This window comes from Carcharhinus amblyrhynchos, chromosome 4 (genome assembly GCF_965287045.1).
Source record: "Carcharhinus amblyrhynchos chromosome 4, sCarAmb.v2.hapA, whole genome shotgun sequence".
Lineage (NCBI taxonomy): Eukaryota > Metazoa > Chordata > Chondrichthyes > Carcharhiniformes > Carcharhinidae > Carcharhinus > Carcharhinus amblyrhynchos.
In genome coordinates, this window is record NC_137327.1 from 129,774,182 (window position 1) to 129,795,359 (window position 21,178).

A 21,178-nucleotide genomic window follows, 5' to 3' on the forward strand; every position below is an offset into this window, starting at 1 on the left:
TTAGAGAGCCGTGGATTACAGGGGGTCTCGAAGACTTGGTCAGGGAGAAGAGGGAGGCATATGTTAGGTCGAACCAACTGGGAACGGAGAGTGCGCTGGAGGAATATAGAGAGAGTAGAAGGGAGCTAAAAAGGGGAGTTAGAAGGGCAAAAAGAGGGCATGAAATGTCTTTGGCTGATAGGATTAAGGAAAATCCAAAAGCATTTTACCCTTCTATTAGAAGCAAGAGAGTGTTAGAGGGAAAATTGGTCCTCTTAGGGACAAAGGAGGGGAGCTATGTATCGAGACTGAGGGAATGGGGGAGATCCTGAATGAATACTTTGTGTCAGTATTCACGAAGGAGAGGGGTTTGGTGTCGTGTAGTGTCTTGGAGGGAGCTGTAGATCAGTGGAAGGAAATATCCATTACGAGGGAGGAAGTGCTAAGGTTTTTAGGTAGCATAAAAACAGATAAAGCTCCGGGGCCTGATGGTATTTATCCCAGGCTGCTTAGGGAGGTGAAAGATGAAATTGCTGGGCCTCTGATGCAAATCTTTGTCTCTTCTTTGGACACAGGTGAGGTCCCAGAAGACTGGAGGATAGCTAATGTGGTACCGCTGTTTAAAAAGGGTAGTAGGGATAACCCTGGTAATTATAGACCAGTGAGTTTGACATCGGTGGTAGGAAAATTATTGGAAAAAATACTTAGGGGTAGGATGTATGAGCATTTGGAGCGTTGCGATCTGATTAGGGATACGCAACATGGCTTTGTTCGGGGGAGGTCTTGCCTTACGAATCTGGTGGAATTCTTCGAGGAGGTGACAAAAACGGTTGATGATGGGAGAGCCGTTGATGTCATCTATATGGATTTCAGTAAGGCGTTTGACAAAGTCCCTCATGGTAGGCTGGTAGAAAAGGTTAAGGCACATGGGATACAAGGACAGGTAGCTAGGTGGATCGAAAACTGGCTGGGCAATAGGAGACAGAGAGTAGTTGTCGAGGTGACCTTTTCTGGCTGGAGGCCAGTCACCAGTGGTGTGCCGCAGGGCTCAGTACTGGGACCTCTCCTCTTTGTAGTGTATATAAACGACTTGGAAGAGGGCGTACGTGGTGTGATCAGCAAGTTTGCGGATGACGCCAAGATGGCAGGATTGGCAGATACCGAGGAGGACTGTCAGGTGACACAGCAGGATATAGATAGGTTGGTATATTGGGCAGATAGATGGCAGATGGAATTTAATCCTGACAAATGCGAGGTGATGCATTTTGGAAGGAATAATGCAGGGAGGAGTTACGTGATAAAAGGTAGACCGATTAAGCGTATAGAGATACAGAAGGACCTGGGAGTGCAGGTGCACAAGTCTCTGAAGGTGTCGACACAAGTGGAGAAGGTTGTGAAGAAAGCTTATGGAATGCTAGCCTTTATAGGAAGGGGTATAGAGTATAAGAGCTGCCGTGTAATGCTTCAGTTGTACAGAACGTTGGTTAGACCGCATTTGGAGTACTGCGTCCAGTTCTGGTCACCTTAGAACATAGAACATAGAACAGCGCGGAACAGGCCCTTCGGCCCACAATGTTGCGCCGACCAGTCTTATTTTAAAAAAAAAACATTGACCCACTAATCTAAACCAATCCCTTTTCGTCCATAAACCTATCCACCAATCTCTTAAACGCCCCCAAACTAGGCGCATTTACAACTGCAGCAGGCAGGGCATTCCAGTCCCTCACCACCCTCTGGGTAAAGAACCTGCCCCTGACATCCGTCCTATAACTACCCCCCCTTAATTTAAAGCCATGCCCCCTCGTGCTAGCTTTCTCCATCCGAGGAAACAGGCTATCACCATCCACCCTATCTAAACCTCTAATCATCTTATATGTTTCTATAAGATCCCCTCTTAGCCGCCTTCTTTCCAGTGAAAACAACCCCAAATCCCTCAGTCTCTCCTCATAGGACCTCCCCTGCATACCAGGCAACATCCTGGTAAACCTCCTCTGCACCCTCTCCAAAGCCTCCACATCCTTCCTGTAATGTGGGGACCAGAACTGCACACAGTACTCCAAGTGCGGCCGCACCAGAGTTGTGTACAGTTGCAACATGACGCTGCGACTCCTAAATTCAATCCCCCTACCAATAAACGCCAAGACACCGTACGCCTTCTTAACAACCTTATCTACTTGATTCCCAACTTTCAGGGATCTATGTACACATACACCTAGATCCCTCTGCTCCTCCACTCTATTCAAAGTCCTCCCGTTAGCCCTATACTCAACACATCTGTTATTCCTACCGAAATGGATTACCTCACACTTCTCCGCATTAAACTCCATCCGCCACCTCGCGGCCCAGCTCTGCAACCTGTCCAAGTCACCCTGCAAACTTCGACACCCTTCCTCACAATCTACCACACCTCCGACTTTGGTGTCATCAGCAAACTTACTAATCCACCCAACTATACCCTCATCCAGATCATTAATAAAGATTACAAACAGCAGTGGCCCCAAAACAGATCCCTGAGGCACACCACTCGTAACCGAACTCCATGATGAATAATTACCATCAACCACCACCCTCTGTCTCCTATCTGCTAACTAATTCCTGATCCAAGTACCTAAATTACCACCAATCCCATACATCTGCATTTTCTGCAGAAGCATACCATGGTGAACCTTATCAAACGCCTTACTAAAATCCATATATACCACGTCTACTGCCTTACCCCCATCCACCTCTTTGGTCACCTTCTCAAAGAACTCAATAAGGTTAGTAAGGCACGACCTTCCCGCTACAAAACCATGCTGACTATCTCTAATCAATTCATTACTCTCCAAATAACTATAAATCCTATCCCTAATAATTCTTTCTAAAACCTTGCCCACTACAGAAGTAAGACTCACTGGTCTATAATTCCCAGGGAAGTCTCTGTTCCCCTTCTTAAACAATGGGACAACATTCGCTGTCCTCCAATCTTCCGGTACTATACCAGAGACCAACGACGACCTGAAGATCAGAGCCAGTGGCTCTGCAATCACCTCTCTTGCCTCCCATAGAATCCTAGGGTAAATCCCGTCTGGACCAGGGGACTTATCTATTTTCAACCCTTCTAGAATATCCAACACATCCTCTGTATCAACTGCAATACTTTCTATTTTACACCCCTTCACCCCAGTGACCTTACTACTGGAAGGACGTGGACACCCTGGAGAGGGCACAGAGGAGGTTTACCAGGATGTTGCCTGGCACGGAAGGACTGAGTTACGAGGAAAGGTTGGAGAAACTGGGGCTCTTCTCCTTAGAAAGATGGAGATTAAGGGGGGATATGATAGAGGTATATAAAATACTGAAGGGAATAGATAGAGTCAACAGTGGTAGGCTTTTCCCTAGATTGGGGACAATTACGAGAGGTCACGATCTAAGGGTGAGGGGGGAGAAGTATAATTTGGATATGAGAGGAAGGTTTTTCACGCAGAGTGTCGTGGGGGTATGGAACGCGCTACCGAGTAGGGTGGTGGAGGCAGGCACGTTGGACTTGTTTAAGGTTTACTTAGATAGACACATGAGCGAAACAAGGATGGAGGTTTATAGTAAAGGGTATTAAATAGGGTCAGAGCCTCAGGACGACACCGGAAATGTAGTATGACATGTTAACGTTTTGTCTTTTTATTCCACAGGGTCGGTCCACCTTGTTGTCAAACGAGGGGCATGCACACGGTGGGTCGTGCGTGGGCTGCTCTTGGAGGTTCTGGGAGTGGCCTAGTACTTTGTGTCGTTGTGTGTGCTTAATCCTGGACCAGCAGACGGGCGCCACAACAGCTCAGTGACTATCACTGCTAGCCGTGCAGATACATGGATTTGGGCCTGTGTCTGTGGGAGTTTGCACATTCTCCCTGTGGTTGTGTGGGTTTCCTCCGGGCGCTCCGGTTTCCTCCCACACCCCAAAGATGTGCTCTTAGGCTGATTGGTGTACCAAATTGACACTATTCTCCCCTGAATCTGGCTACATTAGGGGTTCCACCACGTACACACAGGGCAGGGTAGGTGTAGGAAGATGCGGCGGCGTGGGCTCGTTGGGCTGAAGGGCCTGTTTCCCATGCTGGGTTGTTCTTTGTTCTAGTCATTCGGCCAAGGCTGGAATTGAACCCTGGTCCCTGGCAGTGCAAGGCAGCAGTGCTAACCACTGTGCCACCTTGCAACCCTTTAAAAAAAATGTATTTACATTTTATCATCCACTTGTTTATCCTATCCTAGATTGGGAAGAAAGACCACCTCAGTAAGTTTGGGGGTGGAGTGGGGGTTTTGATGGGGAGACAGCGGGTGTGGTGGGTTGGCAATGGAGCTTCCAATCCAGAAAGGGGCCCAGGCAGGGAAGTAACCCCCTGTTGTAATTTCAACAGGATCTAAAGGAAATCCTTTCTCAAAAAGTTGCATCCCCTCTGTCCCCTAACTTACCATTAACTTTGATGCTATATTCTAACAATTCAGCATGTGTCATACATTTGCGCTATTGAAACCTTTCAGTTCATGAATTACCACTGGAGTGAAGCACCTGAACACATTGTATAATTCCATGTAACACAAAAGCTAACGATATTTAACTGCCACGTAAGCTCCACAATCTATAATCCATGATCAAGAGTCAAGATTATCCTGGACATAATAAAGATTACCAACCACTATCTAGCTATGGGGATCCATGCTGGCACCATCTTCATCTGTTGTGAACAAAATCTTATCAATAAATAAAAGATGTGTTACTCATGAACTACTTACAGGAAGAAGAGAGACTTCAGGCCAACAAAGCTCTTTTGTGTGATACTTGCTATTAAGTTGTTGTCCACAATGCTACAACAGAAGGATAATTTGGATTATCAAGTGACTTATCTCTTAAATATTCATAGTTCTTTACAAATGCAGCACTGTCGTGCACATACACACATCAAAGTCAATATTAGGAAATGGGTGGCTTCAGTGAATTTGCAAATTGAAGTAATCAGAATCAGGACAATTTTGGTTAACATAGGATTAGAACTATATGGCCGGAACTTTCAAGCCATTCACAGCCTGCCACCGCTGCTACAGAGATCAGAAAATATGGCACTCAGTCAAATCTCCATTCACTGTAGCGGAACCAGAGAATCCTCTAGCATAAACAGCCAAAAAATACCAACAGTCTTTAAAAAGTAGCACATGTAATCACAATCACTGCTTTTTACACCTAAACAACATCATCGTGACATTCCAGTTAATCAAAATGGGTGGTACTATGTCAATTTGGAGCCTTAGCAATACTGAGTAGACCTTGAGAAGAGTATGTATTTGAAGCAACTATTTTACTCGGAACTCAGTAGTACCAACAGATTGCCAGGTGGACAGCAAAGCATGTTAAGGACAACCTCAAAGCATCCATGAAGAGATTGAACATCCCTGCCAATTCATTGGAGTTCTTGGTTTGTGACTGACTAAAATGGAGAAGGTTCATTCAGAAAGACATCAGGCACAGCGAGGGACTGCATCAGGAACATGTAGAGGCAAATTTGAGGCATCGTAGAGTGTTCACAAGCCTCCAAATAAATTCATCCACTAGAATCTCCAAGCATCACCTTCCTGGCATGTGGCAGAATCACTGGATCATGCATTGGACTTAAAGAACCTATTAAAACTGAGTGGAAGCAATTCGTCCTCGATTTTGAGGAGTTGCCTAAAAAAGCGAGATTATCCAAATCCTGGTAACCAAGTGACTGGGTATGTATCTGTGTCTTAGATGTTGGCTGGAATTTTACCAGCCCATCCGCTACAGAAATCATAGTGGGCATGGGAAAGTCCCACGTAGGATTTATTGGTTTTGGGACAAGCGAGGCCATATTTTGGAGGACACGTATACATTTCAACATATATTTCAATGTAACTTGAAGGAGGTAGATATCAGCTCCAAATTTATAAACTGGTGGATTTGGAGAAAATACAGTTTTGTGATATGTGTCTGTTAGATATAGGCACATGGATATAGTTGGAAACTATAATCATATTTGGTGTGATTCTTTCTCAATATATACTGAGGTTGTGAGGAGTGTATAAATTCCTATTATGGTGGGAGCCATTTTCTGAATCCATAATAAACCAAATGGGTGACAAATAGCTGAAAAGATATTCAGTGTCATTCACTCATTTCATTATGGCATGATGCCCAGTGTGATGCAAAGTGGTATGTCATTGCATGCCTTTCCTGTCACTAGTGGCACCAAGGAAGGTTGTTTATTGGCTTCAGCTCTGTTTTCCATATAATCTTGGTTGCGTTCCAGTACGCATGCAAAGACATTGATGCAGGAGTACACATTCAATTCAGGCCAGATGGCAACCTGTTCAACTTACAAGGGCTCAAAGCTTTCACGGAGGATACTTAACAGCTATTGAGTGACCTTTGTTCTTGGATGGCTGCACTCTCGTAGCACATATTCTGGAGGACATTCAGCAGCTTGTCGATCGCTTTGCTCTAGCCTCAGAACATTTTGGCCTGACTATAAAGCTGAAAACAACAGGGATCTTGTATTAACCTAGCCCTGACCACATTGCTGCAAGATCCCACAGTCATGACCAACAAAACACTTCTCTGTTCAGGACAGAGATTTTGTGATCTTGGGAATATTCACTCTAATAACACTATGCTGAATGGCAAAATCGACCATTGCCTGACAAAGGGATTCTCAATGTTTGGCAGGGTCACCCACAGAAAATGCAATGATGTTTGTCTCAGAATAAAGATCAAACTCTACCAAGCAGTGGTCATTACATCACTTCCCTATGGGTGCAAGATTTGGACAATCTACTAGCATCACATAAAACAATTTAAAGCATTCCATCTTCGCTGTCTCAGATCCATTTGCAACAAATGTCTCAACAAAATCCCCAACATGAAGTCCTTGCAAAGTGCTGCATATCTGGCATTGAGAAAATGCTCATTAAAGTTCAGTTTTGTTGGGTTAGTCATGTGGATTGCATGAAGGATTCCATAGACCAAAGGCAATACTCCATAGCTAGCTAAGCACAGGAATCCACACTGCAGGACATCCCATACATAGTTCTAAAGACAATCTGAAAGCCAACTTCTCAGCTTGCTAGCTGGATCCTAATACACGAGGGCAAAAAAATCTTGGACAGACCCAAGTGGAGAAGTTATGCAAATTGAGACTTAATCGAAAGTCACATATGAGACATCAACCTAGGTAAAAACTGTTCTTTTTTCACTTGCTGAAAACTCATCTGTTGAAGCAATTAAAGAATCTTTCATCTTCTCAATTTTACAGTTAGAGTCTAGTTAAAATTAATCAACTGGAAAAAGTTTTCGAACTGATGAGGCCTGTACTAAATTAGAAACCAAATTCTTCAATAAGGCTTGCTACAAATGCTCATAACCTGGTGTTGTTTGGCAGCAGGACAACAAAGATGTGTGAGACTACCACAGATCAGTTCAACTCCCTCTTTTTGCTCTACTTCTGGTGGAGTGCTGAATATGCATTCAGTGTTTCCCCACTGCTTTGGCAACAGCTCCAATCCATCCAATTGCAAAATGTATGATGTGTATTCTCCAATATTGTAAGCTGCAGAATATTTCTTCACAGACAAGGCAGAAAACTAGGAGATGCCCTGGGTCACACTGAAGGTTATATTTTCAGGTGTGAAATGGTGCGTAGGATATCACAGAGGAAAAAAAATAACAAAATATACTTCACTATTGATCTTTGTATCATAAGGTTTAGGTTGACCGTGGAAAAGGCCAATCTGGAATAAGAATAATTCATAGAATCCTTACAGTGCAGAAGGAGGGCATTCGGCCCATCGAGTCTGTACCGACTGATCAACAGACCATCTCACCCAGGCCCATTTGCTTAACCCCACACATTTACTATGGCTAATCCCTCTAACCTAGACATCTTGAGACACCAAGGGGAAGTTTAGCATGGCCAATCCACCTAACCTGCAAATCTTTGGACTGTGGAAGGAAACTGGTGCACCTGAAGGAAATCCACATAGACATGGCGAGAACGTGCAGACTCCGCACAGGTAGTCACCCACCGCTGGAATGGAATCCGGGTCCCTGGCTCAGTGAGGCAGCAGTGCTAACCACTGTGCCACCGTGCCACTCCTAATTAAGTAGGGGAAAGCCAATTCAAAGGAGTAAGAATGGATCTAACCCAGATAAACTGGAATCAAACATTGTCAGGGAAAGCTGTACCTGAAACATGGACTGCCTTTAAAGAAAAGATAGTTTGGACAAATATTCCATTGAAGGGGAAAGGTATTGCCAACCAACCCTGTGTTCTCTGGATGAGTGAAGATATGGGGATTAAAATGTAGAAGGAAAAAGTGATTCTGACAGATGTCACATGGATAATATAATTGAGAACCAGGCTGAAAGGAGAGGGCTCAAATAAGGAAGTCAAAGCGAGAGTGTGTTAAAGACTGACAGCTAACATAAAAGGGAATCAAAAAGTGTTCTACAAGCATATAAATAGTAATAGACTGGTAAAAGGAATAGGACCAATTAGGAACCAAAAAGGGGATTTATGGATGGAAACAAGGGGCATGGTATGAAGTGAAATTTTTTTTATCCGTCTTTACCAAGGAAGAAGATGCTGTGCAGATCATGGTGAAACAGAAGGTAACTCAGAAACTTGAAGGGTTTAAAATTGATAAGGAGGAGCTACTAGATAGGTTGTCTGTATTTAAAGTTGACAAGACACCTGGACCAGATGAAATGAATCCAAGGATGTTGAAGGAAGTGAGGGTGGAAAATATGTAGCCATTAGCTACATACATATTCCTTCAGTCTTCAGTAGATTCAGTGGTAGTACAAGAGAACTAGAGAGTTGCAGATGTTATATTATTGTTCAAAAAACAGTGTGAAGATTAGCCCCGCAACTACAGATGAGTCAGTTTAACCTCAATGATGGGAAGCTTATAGAAATGATCATTTGCAACAAAATTAATAGTCACTTGGGAAAATAGATGTTAAGAAAAGCCAGCACAGATTTTGTGAAGGAAAAATATTGCTAACCAATTTGCTTAAAAACTTTGATGAGGTAGCAGAGAGGGTTGATGAGGGTAATGCTGTTGATGTAGATATCAAAAGGCATTTGATACAGTGCCTCACTACAGAATGTGAGCCAAGTTAGAGCTCATAGAATAGAAAAGACAGTAACAATATGGATTTGAAATTGACTGAGTGATGGGAAAAAAGAGTTGTGGTTAATGGTTGCTTTTCAGACGTTTAAAAAATTTATTGACAGGATATGGGTGTCGCTGGCTGGGCCAGAATTTATTGCCTGTCCCTAACTGCCCTCCATTTCAAAGCATTTGAGAGTAAATCACATTGCTGTAGGTCTGGAGTCACATGTAGACCAGACCAGATAAGGATGGCAGATTTCATTCCCTATAGGACATTAATGAGCCAGATGGCTTTTTACAACAATCAACAATGGTTTCATGGTCATCATCAGATGTTTAATTCCAGAATTTTATTCAATTCAAATTTCACCATTTGCCATGGTGAACCTGGGTCCCCAGATCTTGCTCTGGGACTCTGGATCACTAGTCCAGTGACAATTCCACTTTGCCACCGCCTCCTCTCATGGTGAGAAACTTATAATGGAGATTTAGAATGGAGTTCCCCAACGTTAGGACAGCTGCTCTTCCTGGTATATATTAATGACGTACAGCTTGGCATATGGGTAACAATTTCATTGTTGGATTTTATGGCTGAAATCATCAAAGGTGACAACATTCTCAATCCTAACCCTCCTTCTTATTCCACAATTTCCCCTGATTTTCAAGTTGCAGATGGTATAAGAACATAAGAACATAAGAGCATAAGAAATAGGAGCAGGAGTAAGCCATCTAGCCCCTCGAGCCTGCCCCGCCATTCAATAAGATCATGGCTGATCTGTCGTGGCTCAGTTCCACATTCCCGCCCTCTCCCCATAACCCTTAATCCCCTTGCCTATCAAAAACCTGTCAACCCGCGTCTTAAAAATATTTAGCGAGGTAGCCTCCACCACCTCAACGGGCAGAGAATTCCAGAGATTCACCACCCTTTGAGTGAAGAAGTTCCTCCTCAACTCCGTTCTAAACCGCCCCCCCCTTTATCCTGAGGCTGTGCCCTCTCGTCCTACTGTCCTTTCTGAGCGGGAAGAGCCTCTCCACCTCTATCCTATCCATCCCATTCAACATCTTATACGTCTCAATGAGATCTCCCCTCATTCTTCTAAACTCTAACGAGTACAAGCCTAGTTTATTCAGCCTGTCCTCATAGTTCAACCCCCTCATCTCCGGAATCAGCCTAGTAAACCTCCTTTGCACTCCCTCCAAGGCCAAAATATCCTTGCGTAAGTGTGGCGACCAAAACTGCACGCAGTACTCCAGCTGTGGCCTCACCAGTGCCCTATACAGCTGCAGCAAGACCTCCCTACTTTTATACTCAATCCCACTCGCTATGAAGGCCAGCATCCCATTCGCCTTCCTGACCACCTGCTGCACCTGCAGGCTGGGTTTTTGCGACTCATGCACAAGGACCCTGAGGTCCCTCTGCACCGTCGCATGCTGCAGTTTTTCGCCACATAAGTAATAGTCCTTCCTACCATTATTCCTACCAAAGTGGTGTATGTTGTATATTCCTACCCCCTCCCCTCACACCCCATCCTTATGGCTTTGTTCTTTCAGGTACACAAGTAATGAAACCTGGCCAGGCACTGGATGGAGTAAGTTGAGGATGATGATGATACACTATCACGCAAAATCACACTCTCTGCCACTAGATCAGATACTGACACTGAGTATATCACAGAGAGTAGTTTGTATGTGGTGTGATATTAGGCACAGATGCCAGCTTGCTGGAGAGTAAAATCTTACATAACTTCTTTGACAGAGGATTCCGATATGGACTCAATTATGCTCCAGAAGAATGCTGAAAAATGTCCATGACTAAATCCTTAGTGTATTTGGTAACTTGTCAAAGCTTTCAACATCGGAAAGCAAAGAGAAATCCATTGCCAACTTGGCAAAGGGCTCTGGATAGATATTGGAGACTAATATCTATTTTCACATCAAAGTAGTGACCAACCCCATTTACACACTTGTGAGTTTAACCATGATGCAGTGTCTGATGGCTGATATCTCAACTTCCGTCGCAGAACAATCAGTTCCAGTGAAAAGAATGAGCATTGCAGTAGAATATCAGATTGAATTCAAACAAGCTCAGTCTGCTGCCATTATAGCTACAGATACCAGTGTTTCAAAGGTCTTGCTGGGTATCATAGGAGTCAGCAATCAACAGATTGCTGGAAGTGGCAGTGGTTCCAAGGGTCACAACCCTGTTGTTCTCTCTCAGGATAGCAGCATTGATGCTCCCACCCCTGTCATTCTGCTCATGTCCCCACTGCTGCCTGTAAGCCAGCCAACTCAGGCTGTTGCCATCAATGTCAGAAAGTCATTGCCTGTGCCAGCGCTGCACCCAGTCATCCTCCAAGGCAATCTGCAGTCTCCACCACTGAATGTCAGTATCCTTGCATCAGCTGTAGCCACTACAAAAAAACTGTATGGGGACACCAGAACAAGCAAAGGCACATGGAAGACAGGCAATAGTTAATGCACAGAGGTGATTAGTTTATAACTGTGTGCCATATGGCATGAAATTTTGGGCCTGTAATTGAATATGGATTCGGGGTTGACATTACTGATATTTAACTAGCTCTTTGTCTATAAGTAGGTTGCAATGTGTGTGTCGTTGGTGGTAATCTGCGTTAAAGGCCGTGAATCCATCATGCAAACCAACCTCCCATCTATTGACTCTATTTACACTCGTGGCAGAGAATCTACATTTCCCGCTGTTTCGGAAAAGCAGCCAGCATAATTAAGGACCCCAAACATTCTCTCTTCCAACTTCTTCCGTTGTGAAAAAGATGCAAAAGGCTGAGGTCACATACCAACCGACTTGAGAACAGCTTCTTCCCTGCTGGCATCAAACTTTTGAATCGATCTATCTTACATTAAGTTGATCTTTCTCTACACTCTAGTCATGACTGTAACACTACATCTGGACTCTCTCCTTTCCTTCTCTATGAACGGTATGTTTTGTCAGTATAGCATCAAGAAACAGTACTTTTCACTGTATACTAAATACATGTGACAATAATAAATTAAATCAAATCAAGTAAGGGAAAGCTTGCAATTCAAGCCAATTCTCATACCTGCCCCACCTGCTTGTCTTTGGTAGAGAAAATGAAATGAAATTGGCTCCCTTTTAAATAGTGCTGGTGGGGAGGGGGTCCTTTCTTAGCATGTGCTCCACTATGTGAGCTTAACAGAGAACATGACTGGAGCAGAGCTCCAAAATAGTGCCACTGATACTAGGTCAGCATGAAACACAGCTTGACATCAAGGTCTGCATACTTCTGAGAAATATTATTTTAGCACATGCAAACTGTACCAAGCTGGCATTCAGCACTCTTCACAGCAGAATGTGCAGTACACCACGGACACCATTTTTGAATTTTAAGTGCACTACAGCACCAAAAAATGCCCACATCCCATGAATAAATTAAAGAAAGTAGAAGATGGAAGGTACCATTCCCTCATTTGAGTTTAAATTATTCCCAAAAATGTTTGAATTTAAAAATTTAGATAAGATTTCTGATATATTGTTACCTGGTGTACTTATGGAGGTCACACAACAGAAATACTCTGAATTATTAAAAATAAAAACAGAATATGCTGTAAATTTGGAGCATCTTTGGAGTGTTGTTTCTCTCTCCAAAGAAGTTCTCAAATATGCTGAATATTTACAGCATTTCCTAACTTTATTTCAGATTTACCACATGCTTACTTTTGTCTCTTCAAATTATTTATCTCTTATCATTCTAAATTGCTGCAAGTATTGCAAAAGAGCCAACATTTAATTTGGCCTGGTTTATGGCTGCTTATGGCTTTATGGCTGGAAGGATTTCCGTATAGAATAAGATAATTGAACCATATTAGGAACAACATTCTAGAGTTCAAACACGAAACCATGTGAAATACTTACAGCCACTCAAGCTGATGGAGGTCTCGAAAGATTCCCGGCTTCAACACAGTGATTTGATTGTAATGCAGAAACCTATTGTAAGAGAGTGAAAAGATTATCGCTGTTAAAGAAAGACTTGCACTGATACAGCACCTTAATACCTCTCTAAAAAATGTCTCAACACACTTCATGCAAATTACCTCAGTTACAGAGAAGAGCCATAATGGACTTGAAATGTTGACTCTGCTTCTCTGTCCACTGATGCTAGACCTGCTGAGTTTTTTCAGCATTTTCTGTTTGTATTTCATGTAATTTACTTTTCACTGTTGCACAGTGAAATGCTGCAGCTACTTTGCACTTAGTATGATCCCACAAGCAGCAGTTTGCTTTGCTGACATTCATTAAGTTTGTGGGATGGCTAAGACACCAGGAAAACTCCCAGCTCTCTTCCAAGTAATGCTGTGGGATCTTTAACCTCTAACTGAATAGGCAAATGGAGACTCCATTTAGTATCTCATCTAAAGAAAAGCACATGTGGCAATGCGTGTCAGTGAGATCCTGAAACTGATGATGTGGGCATTTACACACCAATGATTCTGGGTTTAGGCAGCCTCAAAACTTATTGTTAATTTTGGAACTTGGCTGATCTGGAAAAACCCTCCCATTCAGAACTTCAATGCAAATTCCACTTGGACAAATGAATGGGAATCACTGCACATGGCATGACCTGGTCTCAAACCCGACCTAACAGCCGCCTGGCTTCAACCCTCCGAGGAAAGAATGATCCTCCCTCAACAGATTCAGGACCAGCTATGGTCCCTGCTTGGCCAACCTCCACAGATGAGGCATTAATGCTAGCCACCTATGTACCTACGGGAGAGAGCAAACTATGCACCGCATCATAGAAAAGTGTCCAATCCACAGACTCAGCAGAGGCCTATCCCCAATCAACACAGCAGGACCAGAAGATAAGGCTTCGCTTAGAACTTTGCATTTGCTAAATAATAGCCAGAGAAGTGATACCACGGACTCCCAATTTTGCTAACAAGCCTATTATATGCTACTTTAGAACTCACTAGACAAAAATAATTTGCCTTTTGCAAATTTCTGCAGGCTGTCATTTATTCTCTCACATTTTTCCATGTGACAATTTTGCCTTGAAATATAGGCCATGATTCTCCCTGCGGTTGCTGATTCGCAGGATTTCCATGAGCATTCTTTTGTGTCTCCTGGGGGGGGGGGGGGGGGGGGGGTCCAGCAATCCAGCGTTTATATCTCCCAGTAGCGGATCTCCGGTGGCATCTGCTCCACGCCGGGAATCAGTGAGGAGACACACAAACCATTTAAATGGTCACTTCAGTATTATTTGAATGTGATTGGTGGGCCTGGGACTGAAGTCTCCAGGGCTGCTAATATCCCCCGCCCTGCCAGAGTATTTCACTCCTGCAGGGATTACACTTGTTCTCCATTTTTGGGGACCTAACAGCCCAACCCCGCTGGAGTGACAGGGAGGTGATCTGGGCCGCCCAGGGTGGTGGGGGGGTGGTGTCCCCTGGGCATTGACACCCTGGCAGCACCAGCCTGTGCCCCTTGGCACTGCCCACTGGGCATAGGGCTGTGCCAAGGGGATGGGCCCTATGGGCAGGCCTGAAGGGTGGAGCCTAGTGGGCAATTGGTGGGGGTGTGGGGTCCCATTGCCATTCTGCAGTCAGAATCAAGGAGAAAGGCCAGCAATCAGTGGGGTGGAGGTCTGGGAGCAGTCAGCCTGCTGGGTGGGTCAGCACTGTGGGACGGTTGGGACTGCGAGGGTGGTGGTTACTGTTGGGTGGGAGGGGGCTGCTGGAGATCATGGCAGGCAGGGAGGAGAGGGGTCAGGGCTGGGCCCGGGAATGGTCAGGAGCGTCCAGCAATCAGGCTGTGGGGGAATGGAGAGCTGGCATTGCAGGGGTCGCGGGGCTGGCCAGCAATCAGGATGCCATCAGTGCAAGGCCACTGCACATGCGCCGGTCTCAGCACTGACAGATCGAAACATGCGCAGTGGCCTGCTCAGCATGCTGATTTCAGCCTCTCTGGCAGGAATCGGCCCCTGAAATTCAATGGTATTTGTGCTGGCAGCCTCAGCAGTGCACAGAATGTGGGAGATTCTTCTCTGAACTCCCACTAAAAAAAAATCAGCACGAATTACTCCAGTTTTCGCAGAAATTCAACATTTAGAATCTTTTTTGGGATATTCCGCCCATTGTCTAAGAGTTTGCCCACTGCCCACGTTAGACCTATTGGCCTATTGTTGCTGAGTTTATCTCTCACCCTTTTTCTGAACAGGAATGTAACATCTGTAATCCTCCTGTCCTCTGGCAGCACTTGCCATGTCTAAGGAAGATTGAAAGATTGTGGTCTCAGCTGCTGCTATCTCCAGCCTTAAATTCCTCAGCAGCCCAGAATGCATCCTATCTGGAAAAGGTGACCTTTCAAACTTGAAGCACTGCTAATGTTTTACATATTTCCATTTGATCTATTTTTATCTTATCCAATTTCTCAACTTTACTGTGATAGTTTCAGCAACCTCTCCTTTAGTGAACAGGGATGCAATTTAATAAGTGCTTTGCTTTCAATATTCCACCTCAGATTATTAATGAACAGGACGTAACCTGGCACAGATCTCTGGTGAAACTCCCTAGAGATTAGACCTTACTGAGGGAATCACTAGATTCTAACCATGTCAAGCTGATTTGCACTGTTATATCCCCTGGACGCCGTTAGTCTTAATTTTAACACAAAGTCTCTCATGTAGTGCCTCTGTCAAAAAACCTTTCTAGAATTACAATTATATGACATTTTTGCATCCTAAAATACCTCAAGAATCTGGGTGAAGTATTTTATACAGCAGTACCCCGTATTGAATGCGAGAGGAGAAGGCTGGATAGGCAGTCAGCAGCACCTCAAGGTGGGTGCGAGGGATGGACCCTGGAATAGGCTCTTAGCAGCACTTAGAGGACCCTGGAATAGGCAGTCAGCAGCATCTAGATGAGAGTGCAAGAGGGGGATACTGGAACAGGCAGTCAGCAGTACCTAGAGGACAGTGCGAGAGATGGACACTGGAATAGGCAGTCAGCAGTACCTAGAGAACAGTGTGAAAGGAGGACACTGGGATAGGTACTCAGCAGCACCTAGATGAGAGTGCAAGAGGAGGACCTTGGGATAGACAGCCAGCAGCAGCTAGAGGAGAGTGCGAGAGGAGGTCCCTGGGATAGACAGTCAGCAACATCTAGACGAGAGTGCAAAAGGAGGATGCTGAGCCAGGCAGTCAGCAGCACCCAAAATCACAAGAGAAACATAAGTTCATTGGTTGGTGAGAAACATGTTTGACAATTAGAAAAACACATTATTTTTAAAAGAAGGGTTACTGTCTGTGTGGAGTTGCATGTTCTCCCTGTGTCTGCGTGGGTTTCCTCCAGGTGTTCCGGTTTCTTCCCACAGTCCAAAGTGTGCGGGTTAGGTGGATTGGCCATGCTAAATTGCCCCTTAGTGTCAGGGGTACTAGCTAGGATAAATGCATGGGGTCATGGCGCTAGGGCCTGGGTGGGATTGTGGTCAGTGTAGATTTGATGGGTGAATGCCCTCCTTCTCCACTGTAGGGATTCTATACTTTCATTTAAATAAGAAACATAAGCAATAGAAAAATAAATTTAAGCTATGGTCAGGTGAAATAAAGTTGCATAAGTAAACCAAAGTTAAATAAAGTCAACATAAGGGAAATAAGTTGAAGCTATGGCAGGACTGTCACATGGAATACGTGTCTTGTAATAAATAATGGCCGCTCCTCTGGTGTCCTGGATGACTACATATGCAGGAAGTGTCACTAGCTGCAGATCCTTGAGCTCTGGGTTTCAGAGCTTGAATGGCAGATCTAGTCACTGTGACGCATCCAAAAAGCTGAAAGCTACGTGGATAGCACATTGAGTGGTGATCGCACCACAGCTTAGGGCTGTGGAGGCAGAAAGGAAATGGGTGACCACCAGGCAGTCCAAGAAAACTATGCAAGTAGTGCAGGAATCCCCAGGGTCCTGCTCACCAATTGGTTTTCTGCTTTGGATATAGGTTCCTTGGAGGAATGCAGTCAGATCTACATTTGTGGCACTACAGGCAATCCCCTACGTGCCTGTTGGAGAGAGCAATCTATGCATTCTACCATAAAGAGTGTCCAGTCCACAATCTCAGCGGAGGCTTATCTGCACTCAATACAGCAGGACTGGAAGAAACTGGTTGGCTTTGGGAATTTGCATTCACTAAATAAAAATAAAAATGATCTTAGAACACTCTGCAGAGATGTGAGAACTTCATCACATAAGTTGGTATTGGGTTCTAACCTACTGTGCCATCCAGCTTGCTTACTGGATTATTGGCAAACTTGGTCTTTTGGAAAATAAAGGTACATCTTTGAAAATCACAAAGCCCAGTTATTGAACACGAGTAATATTCAGGTCTATTATTTCCCCCAAGTAGAGCGACTTAACAAGACCACAAGCATTTAAATACTTACAGTTTCTTCAGTCTGAAAAGTCCTGAAAATGCTTTGCTGGATATGGAACGAATTGAATTGTTTTGCAGAATTCTGTGGAAGAAAACACAGAGAATATACTTTCAAAATCAGCTGAGAAAGAGGCAAGAGAACTGACAGGCTAAAACTGACTCCAAAAATGTGCAAGCATGGAAAAATTCAATCAAAATTTTAAGTGTGAGGGTGATATTTGATAGACGTTGCACAGATTGTGATCCAGCCTAAAAGGAGTGCTCTAGCAGAAAAACTATTCTACAATATTCCATTCTTTGATTTGATTTGATATGATTTATTATTGTCACATGTATTAGTATAAGATGAAAAGTATTGTTTCTTGCGTGCTATGTAGACAAAGCATACTGTACATAGAGAAGGAACGAAGAGAGTGCAGAATGTAGTGTTACAGTCATAGTTAGGCTGTAGAGAAAGATCAACTAAATATGAATCAGGTTCATTCAAAACTCTGACAGCAGCAGGGAAGAAACTGTTCTTGAGTCGGTTGATTTGTGTCCTCTGACTTCTGTATCTTTTTCCTGATGGAAGAAGGTGGAAAAGAGTACGCCCACGGAGTACGTGGGATCCTTAATTATGCTGGTTGCTTTCTCGAGGCAGCGGGAAGTATAGACAAGTCAGTGGGGTGGGAGGCTGGTTTGCATGGTGTACTGGGCTTCATGCACAACTCTGTAGTTTTTTTGTAGTCTTGGACAGAGCTGGAGTCATATCAAGCTATGATACAACCAGAAAGAATGCTTTCTATGCTGCATCTGTAAAAGTTGGTGAGAGTTGCAATAGGCATACCAAATTTCCTTCATCTTCTAAGAAAGCATTGGCATTAGTGGGCTTTCTTAACTATAGTGTCAGCATGGAGGGACCAGGACAGATTGTGGGTGATCTGGACACCTAAAAACATGAAGCTGTCAACATTTCTATTTCGTCCCCTTTAATGTAGACAGGGGCATGTTCTCCCTTACACTTCCTGAAGTTGATGATTATCTCATTTGTTTCGTTGACATTGAGGGAGAGATTAGTATTGTCGCATAAGTTCACCGGATTCTATGGCCTTGATTTTACCAGCACACTCACCCCGGAATTCTGGCAGATGAGGCTCACAGAAGGGCATTCTCCATTGGGCTCAAGCATGATCTTATGAGCCTCAGGCAGACATGTCAGTAAAATTCTGGCCTTTATCTCTTTACTGTATTCCGTCTTGTCATTGTTTGGGATCTGACCCACTACAGTGATGTCATCAGCAAACTTGAAAATCGAGTTGGATGGGAATTTGGCCGCATAGTTACAGTTATATAAGGGATCTGAGAACCCAGCCTTGTGGTACACTGGTGTTGAGGGTGATCATGGAGCAGGTATTGTTGCCTGTCCTTATTGATTGCTGTAATTTGTTCTGTAATGTCATTTAATGCGGTTCTGTAATTTGACAGTTCTTTTATTACAGTGGATGCTCTTGATTTACACTGTTCAGTGAACAAAAACAACATGTGCCGTTTGGAAAATAGCTATCTGATCTTGAAAGTTCTGCGACTCAGAAGCTTGCATCACGGTCATCATGCTCTAGAAGTTCTGCAGGATTGTATCTATTCTCCGTATTGTTACTACCAGAGCTGCAATGCGTGTTTTGGTAAAATTAGAGGCAGCAAGTAATTTCTGGCCACTTCTGCAATCGGTTCCGTGGAAGCTGCCACACACTTTATTGACGTCTGCATTACAGAAAAAAAATTTCTGACGTTGCCACAGGTGAGAACAGATGACAAAGGCTAGGGTTGCAACCCCACCGCCCTCACAGATTGGTTTCTTGTCGTCGGTGCGGAGATATATTGGCTGTTGGTGGGATTTTCCAGTTCCACTAAAGTCTACCTCTATTTGCATGGCTCACCTGCCCAATCGTGGGGTGGGGAGGGTCGACTTTAGCATGACTGGCAGAAGGGGCTGGAAAACCCCACCCCGAGCGTTTTAATGATGTGGATTGAGGGATAAATGTTGACCTGGACAATGGGAAAACTCGTTTTTCTTCGAATAGTGCTATGTGGTCATTTCAGTGGGGTTTAAATTTAATGTCTTAGTTGCAAGGCGGCATTTCCAATGGTGCAGAGCATCCTCAGTACCGGAATGGAATATCAAATTAGGCTTATGTGTTTAAACCTCTGATTTGATGCCTGAATTGATGACTTACTGACCTAGAGGTGAGAGTGCTACCACTGAGTCAAGACCAACAGCAAAAAAAGTAATAGTTAAAGCCAAAAACAGAGAGAATAATGGCTGAAGTATAGGACAGATTAAAAGGTTTTAACTTATTTGTATTCATTATGTTGATTTAGAATTTATGTTTGTTGATCCACACCTCCAGAGTAACGCTAATGTGGAAGTCCACTGTTGCCAATGACCTCTTAGGGCATTGTATCTCAAGAGAGAGCGCGAGATTTATGTTTGTAGATTATGATTAATATTGTTGCAGTTATAATGTAAATCCTCCCATCAGAATATGTTTAATATCCATATTAGCTGAAAACTGGCCACCTTGAAGGACTTGTGATTAGTCTGTTTAATAGTTAAAATGACATTAAAAACATAACTCCAACATGAATCAAAATGTGATTACCTTGTGATACACAGGTTCACACATAAACGTCTTGCTATTTGTTTCCATTTTTTGACTTTTAACAATAGAAAATGTTCAATATTGTTTTCAACCAAAGAAAACTTGCACATTGCACCAAAAGGTTGGCAGAATCTTGCATTCCACATGAGACAGCTGCCTTCTTAAACATGGAGTTTGTGTTAAGTTAATTATTAATATGTGTTTTCTAACTGAATCATTACTGGCTGCTTTTCAGCTGTCACTGTTTTCTGAAATTCCATAAAAACAGTTTGCTTGAACTGCCTCCCCTTCTCAGTGGATCCAATTTTATAAGTTGAGCCTGCTCCGAGATGAGAGAGCCCCACTGGCTCCCTTGGTACCGGGGGAAAGTCCATCGCTGTCTATTAAATGCTTTATTGACACACAGGGCAGTAGGTCTTCTCAAAAGGAGGTGACATCAGGTTCTCATCATCTCTCCGGCTGGCTGTGAAGAACCTTGGATGATACAGTGATTATAGCGCCACTGCCTCACAGCACCAGGGACTTGGGTTCAATTCCAGCCTTGGGTGGCTGACTGTGTGGAGTGCCCCAGGCTTATGTAGGTTAGATGGATTAACCATGGTAAATATGTGGCGTCATGGGGGTAGGGTGGGGAAAGGGCCTGGGTGAGATACTGTTTCAGAGAAAGTTAGTGCAGACTCAATGGGCTGAATGGTCTCCTTCTGCACTGTAGGGATTCTATGATTTTTGTTGCCTCCACAAGATTACACCTCTTGTGAATGGGGAAAAATTAAGTGTGCATGCTGAATAGTAAGATAGTCATCCCAAAATGTGGTACTAGGGGTTATTTTTGTGCATTCTTGCAGCTTTATATCATTCTTGTGTACCCACAGTTAAACTGATGATCAGAGGCCACTTGGGGACTAGATAACTTGTGTAAAAATGCCAGTCCCTTTTCCCACACGGTGTCAGCATGTTGCTTGTACTTTGATGTGATGATAAC

General features: G+C 43.8%; 1 protein-coding gene across 1 annotated transcript in view; it reads right to left on the bottom strand.

Annotated features, from left to right (window-relative positions):
* The window catches only part of rxfp2l (relaxin family peptide receptor 2, like), a 113,102-nt gene that overhangs the window by 28,826 nt on the left and 63,098 nt on the right, over positions 1-21,178 (bottom strand). The window contains exons 6-8 of the mRNA XM_080188268.1: positions 17,568-17,639; positions 13,049-13,120; positions 4,747-4,818 (exon numbers count right to left, since the gene is read on the bottom strand). Coding sequence (XP_080044394.1) covers positions 4,747-4,818; positions 13,049-13,120; positions 17,568-17,639 — 216 coding nt within the window. The remainder of the gene's footprint in view (positions 1-4,746; positions 4,819-13,048; positions 13,121-17,567; positions 17,640-21,178) is intronic.